Genomic DNA, 12,135 nt, shown 5'->3' on the forward strand with positions numbered 1-12,135 from the left:
CCCATCTCCCAATTTACAACGGGAGCGCACAGATTAATAACTAATCGGTCCATTATTTGTATTTTTGAGAGACTCAGTATGTCGAGTTATTTAATTAATTAGTGAAGGTATTGGCAGATGATTGAGCTCAGTGTTTTAAGGTGATCACCTGACTTGTTAAATACATTGTCTATGATTGCGCATAATATAGTGTCATTTAACCTTGGAATACGTTAAGTGTTAGTATATAGCTGTTAATGATTGTATATACATATTTTGAAGTATGTATTCAGCAAGTTGTTAAAGGCATATTGCCACAGACCACTGACCTATTTAATGGACTAACAAAGTATTATCTGAACAATATAATTTGATTTGTCCTTAAATGTACTTTATTCAGCCATCTTCTAAACCACCATACTCCATTTATTAATGATATTTTGTAAAAATAATTGAATTATGGCAGTGGTTCATAATTCAAAAATTAAAATTGCCGAGAGGGATGACATGGATTTCACTCCATCATAATTCAGTTAAGGTGATGCGATAGCTAGATTTGGTTTTCAACAATTAATGTAATTTTTATTTATTATCCATTTTTAGAGAAATAAGGTCCTTAAATCTGTGACAGTATGCCTTTAACCTGCTAAAATCCATTGGCTATAAATAAACGTTGATGAAGTTTAACATTTCTTGGTGATCTTTTACGTTCATGTTGGTAAACTGACCATTTACCAGACTTTTTTCTGGGTTGTCGCAATGTCACCTTCTCCACTCGCCTTACATATCAAGGGCTAATCATAAGCGGAAAACGTCAAGTAACCAAGTGTGATGATCTTCATCGTTAACTGGTGTTTTTCCTGTGTTAAACGGTTTGAACCTTGCGCCAGGATGGTCACTTCCAGTTGTTAAGCAGACGATCGCCATATTTTTTCTGGTGTTGAAGATTGTACTTTCGCTGTTGTTCACATACTAAGGGTCAATCATAAGTCGAAATACGTCCAACAGCCACGTGTGGTCTTTATCACCAGCCGGTGTTCGTCCTGTTCTAAAACCCTGTAGTGCCGTGACAGGATGGTCACTTCCAGTTGTTAAGCAGATGATCGCCATGTTCTTTCTGTCTTTGGCAATCGTTAGTGCTAAATCAATCCAGTACTTCCACTGCTTATCTGGCGGGTCCGGGTTCAAGACAATCACAAGAACTTGTACACTACCAATAAGAAGTTCGTAAGAACTTATTTCGGTTTTGGCCCCAAAGGCTGCCTCCAGATTTCTAGTGATGCTGAGCCCTGTGTATGTGTCCAGAATCTTCTGTATACTCTGTGAGGTTTCAAACGTCTCTGTGTTACCTTCATCGTAGAGAATCATCACATCAAAGCCATCAGCATCTTGTGTTTTCTTTGCCCCGTACTTCAACTCAAAGGCTCTCCTAAACGAGTCGTGTGCCATCTGCGGTCCATGTCCTTCTTGTAGAATGTGCAACGCTGTTTCCAAGTAGACCCGGTTCACGAGATCACGAGGAACATCTGTGGCTTGATGCGTACACAGCAGGAGACTCACACACAGCTTGGCATTGTCGTAGTCTTTAAGTTTAAGATAGTTTTCAATAAGGCGTATCGACATCTCTGCGTTCTTAGCTTCAGCTGGATCTTGACATAGTTTCTGACAGATATCCAGTGATTCCTTGTGCTTACCAACGAGCTCGTAGAGGCGAGCCATTTCCTTCAGCTTCGTGGTTTTCTTTGAGGAATCGTACTCACTTTGTAACATATCTGCAATGGTTTTGAATGCATCGCTGTCTTCGTAACCTGTCAGATGAATATTTTGGATTTCAGAAACAACTCTTGCAGCAGTCTCTATTGCCGAGGTGAGGAAGAATTTCCCTTTCTTGATTAACGCAGCTTTCTTGTTCTGTGATATTCCCGCCTCTTCACTCTTTTGCAAACAGCAGAGTCCAGTCTGTTCGTAGGCATTGATAGTGAATACTGGTGAGCCAGGCGTGTCATAACTGTAAATTATCTTCTTGAAAGTATCTTCGGCGTTTGCGTAGTCTTCTAATTGGAGATATGTAATGCCCAGTTCGTGAATTGCTGAAATGTTACACTCTTGGGATATTTTAGCTGATTTACTTAAGTGGTCGATTGCGGATTTTATGTCTGGATCGTCTTTAGAAAATTTCAAATGCTGGTTTGCAAATTTTAACCAGACTGGAATGTTGCTCCTATCTAATGATGGTGGTCTAAACTGTCTGGTACCTCTAGAGTTATTTTCGGCCATTTTCTTTAGTGTTAGAGCAAGATGTTGATGTGTGTAACTTGTTCTTTGAAGTTTAATTGATTCTTCCAGCAATGTTTTCGATTTGCCCAGCTGCCCAATCTTTCGGAAAAATGTGCCACATCTTCCAAGGACAAATGCGTCCTTATCACAGAGTTTAAGCGCACACTCATAGCATTCTTCTACAGGTAAAATGTGTGTCTTACTCTTCACCGCTTTTACCACATCTTTGTTAAATGGTGGGAATACTTTACTGACTGAGTTACTTATTTCTCCAAGTTGAACCCACGCCTTGGCATTTAGAGGTTTTTCAGCCTTTTGAGCTATTTCCATAAAAAGTTTGATACAGCGAACTGTGTTTGTAACAATGTCACGTAAAAGTTCCTTTGAACAGCTGTTGAGAGTGATTCCGCGTCTTATGGTTAGCGCCTCGCCAAACTTCCACAGATATTCAGTCGGATACCTGTCATTGACTGATCTGTAGATCTTAACAGCTCTGAAGTAGCAGGGAGGAGAGGTACTAGCCAAACAGAACGCTACTTCCGCCTCCGCCACTGCGTGAATCCATGCATAAGAAGAACTTTTCTTCATTTCTTCAAGCTCTTTCAGATTCTCCTCTGCTGTAGGTAGATCGCGTTTGTACAAAAACCGCACACGATTTGCACGCGCTACAATATTCGTGGAATCTCTCTGGAGGACGTCCGCATTTTTCTTAATTGCCTTTTCATAATCATTTAACAGGAACATTAGGAAAGAAGCAAAGTTATCGTTCCTGTTTTGTTCCATTGGACTCGCATTGTCTTCCGTCTCACGTTGTTCCAGCATCTTGTCAAGGAGACTTCGACGTTGTTTGGTATTTACCAGATGCATCTGGTCAAGTTGAAAGGAATTTGGAAAATCTGTTAGTCTTTGTTCTATATCGGTAAACTTCGAATAATCCATGATCTGAAAATAAACCCATACGCATAAGGTCAAGATCATTTTAAAATAGTGTTTAATACTTTGGTTCCAACTTACCATTTGTCTTTCAGAATGTATATTCTATACATCCAGCGAGTTCTTGGTTGTATTTATAATGTCTATAGAAGATCAAAATGGTGTCCTGATGTAACTGTTTGATAATTTTTATGATATTGGATTTATAACTGCCTTTTACAGGGCACCAAATTTCACGTGAACCGTTGTTCTTCGCGCTTGTCGGTTAGGCAATTTTAAACTCGGATAAACTTTGTTTTGTTTAACGACACTACTAGAGCACATTGATTTATTAATCAACAGTTATTCGATGTCAAACATTTGGTAATTTAATTTTTTAGTCTTAAAAAGGAAACCCTCTGCATGTTTCCATTAGTAGCAAAGAATCTTTTATATGCATCATCCCATAGACAGTATAGCACATATCACGGCCTTTGATATACCAGTCGGTTACGTGCTGAAAATTTTCGTGGTGCTGATTCCAGAGATAGTAGTCTTATTGACCCCATTTAAGACAAAATTGCCATTTTTAGCTACTTTTGGACAAAATATGACCAACATCGTCTAACTAAAAATAGAGTGTAGTAGTCTATATAATAATCGTCTGAAACTTTTACAGTACTATTGTGTGGCCATAGGTCTGGCCAAAGAATAACAATCTCATCAATGTGGCTAATTTGTGCATACGCTTAGCCATTATTTGGCCAAAACCAGATATTTTCCATAGAAATTGTATGAATAGCAGTATTTTCATGAAGCCAAATACAGACAGAAAATACAAAATAGCATTTTATGGTTTTTAAAATTTATTTTTGACCCAAAATAATATGCAAAGAGTACAATTAAAAAACGACATCAAATACATCGTCATCATGATGTACTACCATCACGATTACCACCACGGTTCTGTCACACACGGTATAAGACAACACAATTGGCATCTTGACTGCTGGTAAACCAGAGGTAGAAAAAGTGCATTAGCTAAAACAAATTTAGCCATGATCTGTGTTCGTGGGTCGAATGGTCTTTATTAAATGAAAAAATACATTATTATTTCTGCAAAGTTTGAGGAACATTGTATAACGATTGCCTATAAATTGGTTATAGTTACGCCGGCTTCTCAGCTGCAGGACACTACACGAGTATATAGAGGATACTCCCCGAGTGTCTTGTGATATCATAATTTATCAGCACGAGTTGATAAAAGTATGAAATCCGAGGCTTGCTGACACGAGGGGATATTCTTTTCATCATCCATTATCATTCTTTTCATTTGCGACAATTGAAAACAGTCAGTTATGTGGGATGAATGTTACTATATTTGGCAGCGGCAGACTCGTTAACTAGCAGAACGACAGTGGCGTGACGTCACTGATGATAGGTTTAGCGCTGAAATTAACAGGGGATATCGCACATTATATTGCCAGCGATAGCTCCTACAAAAGCCTTTGATGGATGATAAATTATAATACTGTCTTGGCATTGAGGCTTCCCGGTTTATGTTCTACCATCTGTTAGCTGTTGGGTACCTCTTAGAAAGGTCAGCAAAGGCTCTTAATGCCTTTCTGTCAGCTAAATGTTAAAACCAGGCAAACTTCTGCTGCATGGCTTCATATCTCAATACTTTGTGGACAAGATTTTGTTCTGTTCTGAGCACGCTGATGTCTTTTCAGGTCAATAATGTTAACAATAGCTGGTAAAACGTTGTACATACATTCAGAAATGCATTTCAAGTTTCTTAATCTAATTATAGCTTTTACATTCCACTGATTTTGAGATGACATGTTTAGATATTGGCATGTTTGTACTTAATTTACAGGCCCATAGCAGTCGAAGGTTGCCAGGGGAGCCCCCCCCCCCCCCTTCCCCTCCCAAAAATGTTGGCTTTCTTTATAACCTTTACATCTCGACTGAATATAAATTTGTAGCGAGGCTTACGGATCGAGGTTAACGGCGAGAGTTACAGTAACGGGCAAATAACCTTTGAATCATGCCCCCGGACACCCCCCCCCCCCCCCCCCCCCCACCCCACAAATACATTGCGTCTTCGGCGCTCGTTCAATTGCACCCCCCCCCCCCCCACACACACACACACACACACACCAACAATGTCCACCATGCTACGGGCCTGATTTGTGATCGCTTATTTTGGACATACTTATTTTGGACATACTTATTTTGGTCACACCCTTTAACGCCCATTTAGTGTCGAGCATATGGAATTGATCTTGCTACTCGTACAGACACATGATAGCTATGCGTATATGATTTATGTCCTGGATACTGTCCAAACATGACTGTCACCAGAGATGATGAAGTATTTCGAATATTTAGCATCTATGACAGGGCTCGAACGTAAAAATTGGTCTCCCACGACAATTTAAAAACAAAATTGCCATAGGTGAAACGGCCCACCAGCGGTAAATTAAAGCCTGCCCATGGTAACTGAAAACAATAATACTTTTGTAGGAAATAAATAAGAGTGAAACGTTATTTTGCTGTATGTAGACATATATTTTAAATGTACAAATGTTATATACTGGCAGCTAATGTATACCTGGTGTAAACAATTTACCATCATTGATGAGCTTTACCCACGGCACGTTTGCGCCGTCGGTGATGTTCCTGACCTACGGCAATTTATATCTCAACAACGGCAATTGCCGTCGGTGCGGTCGTTAAGTTTGAGCCCTGACTATGACGACCTATGAAAGTTTCTGTAATAACTATATTGATATGGGTAGTACCTACGTTCTTTCGTTGATAGGGCTGTATGAACAAAACCTGTTGCTGCTACTACTACCTGACTATGACGACCTATGAAAGTTTCTGTAATAACTATATTGATATGGGTAGTACCTACGTTCTTTCGTTGATTAGATTAGATTAGATTAGATTAGATATGTTTTAAACGTGCTCACTTACCTCTATGGTTTCGAGCACGCCTATCCCCAGTCCGGCCTCCGATATAATCGGTGGTCTGACTCGGGGCAGGAAAAACTTAACTATAATAAAATTTAGAATTTTAAACTGGAGGTCAAAAAGAGTAAATATATTATGTCGACATTAATAATTTTGAATGCGTTCCCAAAAGAAATACAGAAATCTCTACTCTACACCTATATAATTATTTAAAATTAACGCAAATTTAGATGGGGAAGTCTAAAAATAAAAATACAAAAATTATTTAAAAAAAATAATTATTTAGTCCCCAGAGGCAAGGGAAAGGGTAGGGGGGTAAGCCCGGCCCACAGAAAAGTTATATTAAATTTAATATTTATTTAAAAAGATTACCAGTCGTATTTCGGGCCTTGGTGTGACCAGGAGGAAAGGGGGCAGGGGGCGAGAAGGGGGGCCGGAACTTTCACAGAAACCTACGGCCAAACCGCCTACGCCCCATGGCCCCAAAAAACCTAACCACCGGCACCACCACCCCCCACCCCCCACCCCCCACCCCACCGTGTCCAACCGCAGCTCGATCCAGTCATGGCAATCATTTGTAGAAGGTCACTAGTAGAGTGACCTAAAGCTTTAGTAGAAGGTCACTAGGAGAGTGTCCCAACCCAGTTACCTACCCTGTTGAATTATATAATTGTTTAATTAAAATTTTAAAACATAGTTAAAATAATGATAAACAATATGAAATAGATTAAATGAGCGAGCATGCCAGTATTAAACCTACATTATATTTAATTTATTTTATTTTAAAAATAGATATTAAACACATTAAAAAAAGACGAACTATATATAAGGTGTAGTTTCCGGAACGGGGAGGGGATTACTGCCAGATAAGCCTCCCCCCATAATCCGAGCAACAATCACACATTCAATCATACAACATATATACATTACACAACAAAACAAGACAACAAAAATTTAAAGTAATCGGCTAAAGATACCCCCCCCCCCCCCCCCGACAAAACGGGGGGCTAGGCGGAGAAACCCCAACCAATCTAATACATTACACAACAAAACAAAACAACAAAAATTAAAAGTAATTGGCTAAAAATAAAACCCCGCCCGGCCCCCCAAATAAAACGGGGGGGGGGGGGGGGGGGGCAAGGCGGAGAAACCCCAACCAATCTAAATATAATTTATAAAAAAAATAAAAATAATATATATATATATATTTATATTTAACTGCACCCACCCCCACTAAAATGGGGGTGGGGTGGGGGGCAACAGGCATACAAATGAAACAAAGTAATATACAGTTAAAATTTATTATATATTAAAAACTACAATAACAAGTAGCCAAAAAGATTAGGCTATAGATATCCAGTGTTATCCCAAGTATAACCCTAGAATTGTACAACAACAATGTGAGAATTACCCCTAGCTTAAGAGTTTAAAAATAACATATAATCAAAGCAGCGACATGCACAGCGCCGCAATCATCGATCGATAAGTGGAGCGCACAGACAGCTAGCTCCGACCTTGGCCCGACCTCTGACGTCAGAGTGCACAGCCGGCTACACACTCCAGATATCGATCGATATGCGCCACGGCCGTACAGCGCTGAAAAGAAAATGAGAAAAACAAGGAGAATAAGTTAAAATTAAAAAAAGTAACAAAGTATTACACTAATATTATAATGAGAAAATAAGGTTAATTAATAATAATAAAAAAAAATTAAATTAAATAAATTATTAAATTCCGGGGAGAGCGACTGGGGGGTAAGAAAGGAAAAATAAATATTAATTTTAATTTTAGTTTAATAGTTTTAATTCATCCAGGTACCGGACTAAGCGAGATAGCATTCCCAAAACGCATACCCTAATGGACATTACGTGCATATAATAAGGGGGAGTCCCAGTCGGGGCCGGAGAAGCAACAACCAAGTATTCCCCCCCCCCCCCCCTGTTTATTTGGATTTAATAAAACATTTGGATTAAAAACAATATTGTTTTTATGAAAAAAGTTTTTTAATTTAGTTCTGTTATTTGTATATTTATTGCAGAAGAATAAAAAATGATTTACATCTTCTGCCACATTACAATGGGTGCAATTAGGACTGCTACTTTTTTTCATTTTAAATTTAGTTTGGTTTAAGTAATCTAGTAATTATTTTAGTAGATTTAATATTAAATGATATTGGACCCTGTGAGGAGACAACAGGTTTAATATTAGCGTGCTATGCTCTCGTCCTATGGTTCCACTCTGTTTGCCATAGACGGTCAACGCATGGCACAATTATTATTGAATAAATTTCACTATAATTATACTTAATTTTAACCTTAACTTCCTCATCCAAAACGGCTCTTTTAGCACACTGATCAGCCATTTCATTGCCATGGATACCCACATGAGTGGGTACCCACTCAAAGACGACCTCCACCCCTGCCTGAACAATTTTATTGTAAAAGCTGATAATATTTTTAACAATTTCGGGCCTGACACTGTGGGAACCATCTATGGCATTAAGGGCACTCAAGCTGTCAGATAATATTATAAATTTATTTTAGTCGTCCAGTTTATTATGGTTATTTAAAATTCACACCAGGGCATATTGTATAGCCAATAGCTCCGTGGTGTAGACCGAAACATTATCAGTCAGTCTGGCTCTATAATAACTATATCCATTTAATTCCTTGACGGCAAAAGCCACACCAGTTCTTCCATTTATGGGGTTCTTGGAGCCGTCTGTATAAATTTGTAAATAATTTGTGTATCTTTCCCCCATAATAATTCTAAAAAGAGTATTTTTAAACACTGGTAGGTGTATTTGTGCTAATTCATTTTTAATAAAAAGATTTACCTTACGGGGTATAAGATAATATTATATTGATAGGGCTGTATGAACAAAACCTGTAAGTATCTTTCAGCGTTAATACTTGGTGAAATCAATTACGTTTTCTTTACTTCAAATGACAACAGTCATGTACGCACTGAGTGCTTGTAGGCTACTATCTGAGATATTTTAATCTGGATATCGCCCATCTTGGAATTTGTCAACTCTTGTGGCCAAAACCAGTGTACAGGAATATTAAATATACATTTTCTGTTACAAAACGTTTCACATTATATGTGAAAGGCATAAAAGCAAATCTTACATTCACAAGGGTAGTCGCATTATGTTCTAAACGATTCAGATATGCCCTAAAATTGTTTATTATTATTTATTAATACATGTAATTCGATACCTATTGTAACACTAACATAGGTTATTGTTTCTTTAATACCAGTAGCTTCTCTATATAATAGCTGTGTTGGGATGTGCAGAACGCAATGGAGCAATGGGGCACCTGGGTATTCAATTTAAGATCTCTCGCTGCTGCTGCTGCTGCTGCTGCTGCTACTACCGTTACATAGGTGTAGAACTGAGGTCAGGGGCAGCTTACCCCCCCCCCCCTCCCCTCTAGTTCAAAGGGGATCTACATATGGATTTTAAAGAGTTATATATAGTAGTAGTAGCAGTTGCAGCAGTAATACTAGTAACAATAGTAGTAGTAGTTGTAGTAGTAGTAGTAGTAGTAGTAGTTGTTGTTGTTGTAGTTGTTGTAGTTGTTGTTATGGTTCTTGTTTGGGTTTTTTGTTGGGTTTTTGTTGTTGTTGTTGTTTGTGTTGTAGCAGCAGTAGTACTCTTTCCGATTAGCAACAAGGGATCTTTTATATGCACCTACCCTAAGAGGATAGTACATACCACGGCCTTTGTTATACACTGTACCTCTCATTTGAGGACAAAAATGTACGGGGTTTGGGGGTTTTCTGCTACTCTCTATATATAAATGTGGCTAGTGACGTAGTCACAAACACACACACACACACACACACACACACACACACACACACAGAGAGACACACATACACACAAATACACACACACACACACACACGCATACAGAGAGAGAGAGAGAGATACATACATACATACACACATACACAAACAAACATACACAGACACACAAACACACACACTCTCTCTCTCTCTCTCTCTCTCTCTCTCTCTCTCTCTCTCTCTCTCTCTCTCTCTCTCTCTCTCTCTCTCACACACACACACACACACACACACACACACATTCCCAACAAAACCCTGTGTCATTAGCAAAGCATAGGGTGTCATTTGTATTCGGAAGCAGTCTGATTTTTGCCCGTATTATACGAAAATGTCTGAATCTGGATAACAATAGGGTTTTTTTCCTATTAGCATTATTTTTATTATTACTTTTTTATTTATTTAACGACGTACTCAACACATTCTAATTACGGTTATATGGCGTCAGACATATGGTTAAGGACCACTCTAATATTGAGAAAGGAAACCCGCTGTCGCCACTTCATGGGCTACTCTTTCTGATTAGCAGCAAGGGATCTTTTATATGCACCATTCCACAGACAGGATAGCACATACCACGGCCTTTGATATACCAGTCGTGGTGCACTGGCTGGGACGAGAAATAGCCCAATGGGCCTACCGACGGGGATCGATCTCAGACCGACCGCGCATCGAGCGAGCGCTGTACCACTGGGCTACATCCCGCCCCCTATTAGCATTACTGTCAAACAGCTATATAGGGTTGGAAATGAATCACTACGCATGTTTACATGTATTACAAATAATGGTGCGGGTAGAATGATGGAAATACAGAACAGGTTTGCTGGAATATCTCTATTGTTTTGGCACAAATTTAAGGATTTGCTCCATCACACCCCCCCCCCCCCCCCGCCAACTGTCTTGTATGCAAATAAAAACATGGTCATTCTGACACTGTTTTTTAGAGGAAACCCGCTGTCGCCACATAGGCTACTCTTTTACGACCGGCAGCAAGGGATCATTTATTTGCGCTTCCCACAGGCACGATAGCACAAACCATGGCCTTTGTTGAACCAGTTATGGATCACTGGTCGGTGCAAGTGGTTTACACTTACCCGTTGAGCCTTGTGGAGCACTCACTCAGGGTTTGGAGTCGGTATCTGGATAAAACAAATCCCATGCCTCTACTGGGATCCGAACCCAGTACCTACCAGCCTGTAGACCGATGGCCTAACCACCGAGCCGCTCTCGTTTGCTAAGATACACAGGTTTACGCCAAAAGGCTATATAGGGTTTCAAACGATTCACTACGCATTAGTACATGGATTACAACTAATATTGTGGGTAGAATTAATTTTTAAAAACACAAAAAAACATGGTGAAAAGGTTTCAGACTAGCTCATTTTACCGCCCCCTCCCCCCGTTTCGTACGCTTATGCTAGGATACTTACTCAACAAATTCTACAACACATTTACTAGTAATCAATTTACGATTTATTCGATCGACACAATAAAAAAAACCCTCAGTGTTTGATATACAGTTACTTACGTTTATGTTGCATTAATCAATGAAGATTATAACACAGAAAAGTCCGTAAATAGCCCAATAAATAAACAAAAACAACTGGGTGTAACGCATACATTAATACTAAAACGAAAAGTTGGGAATTCCAAGAAACTCACGTGATTACACAATGAATAGTATAGGTTACGTGCTGTGCACATTGACCTATGTTTCACAATCTCCGATCGACATGCCGCCGACAATGTCCGGACGGCTTCATATTAGAATGATTACATAGGCGTGCGGGCGGGCTCCCATTTTTGTAGGGGAGGCAGGCTGATTTTTGCTCGAATTAAACGAAAATTCCCGAATCAAGAAAACAGCATTTATTCAGTATTACTGCCAGATAACTATATAGGGTGGGCGGGACGTAGCCCAGTGGTATAGCGCTCGCTCGATGTGCAGGGTGTGAGATCGATCCCCGCCGGTGGTCCCATTGCGCTATTTCTCGTTCCAGTCAGTGCACCACGACTGGTATATCAAAGGCCGTGGTATGTACTACCCTGTGGGATGGTGCATATAAAAGATCCCTTGCTGCTAATCGAGAAGAGTAGCCCATGAAGTGGCGACAGCGGGTTTCCTCTTTCAA

The 12,135-nt window shown here is 39.5% G+C and overlaps 1 protein-coding gene across 1 annotated transcript; it reads right to left on the bottom strand.

The window, feature by feature from the left end:
- Positions 1-500: 500 nt before the first annotated feature.
- On the bottom strand, positions 501-11,745 carry LOC121377617. Its single transcript, XM_041505680.1, has 2 exons — positions 11,532-11,745; positions 501-3,198 (listed from the first exon to the last, which is right to left on the bottom strand). The coding sequence occupies exon 2, from the start codon at positions 3,193-3,195 to the stop codon at positions 952-954; it is 2,244 nt and encodes a 747-aa protein (XP_041361614.1). The 5' UTR covers positions 3,196-3,198; positions 11,532-11,745; the 3' UTR covers positions 501-951.
- Between the last annotated feature and the right edge of the window lie 390 nt (positions 11,746-12,135).

Source organism: Gigantopelta aegis, chromosome 7 (genome assembly GCF_016097555.1).
Source record: "Gigantopelta aegis isolate Gae_Host chromosome 7, Gae_host_genome, whole genome shotgun sequence".
Taxonomy (NCBI): Eukaryota; Metazoa; Mollusca; class Gastropoda; order Neomphalida; family Peltospiridae; genus Gigantopelta; species Gigantopelta aegis.

What these genes read in the sequence shown, in the direction of transcription:
- LOC121377617 (XM_041505680.1), bottom strand. Translation starts at nt 3,195, where the DNA reads ATGGATTATTCGAAGTTTACCGATATAGAACAAAGACTAACAGATTTT.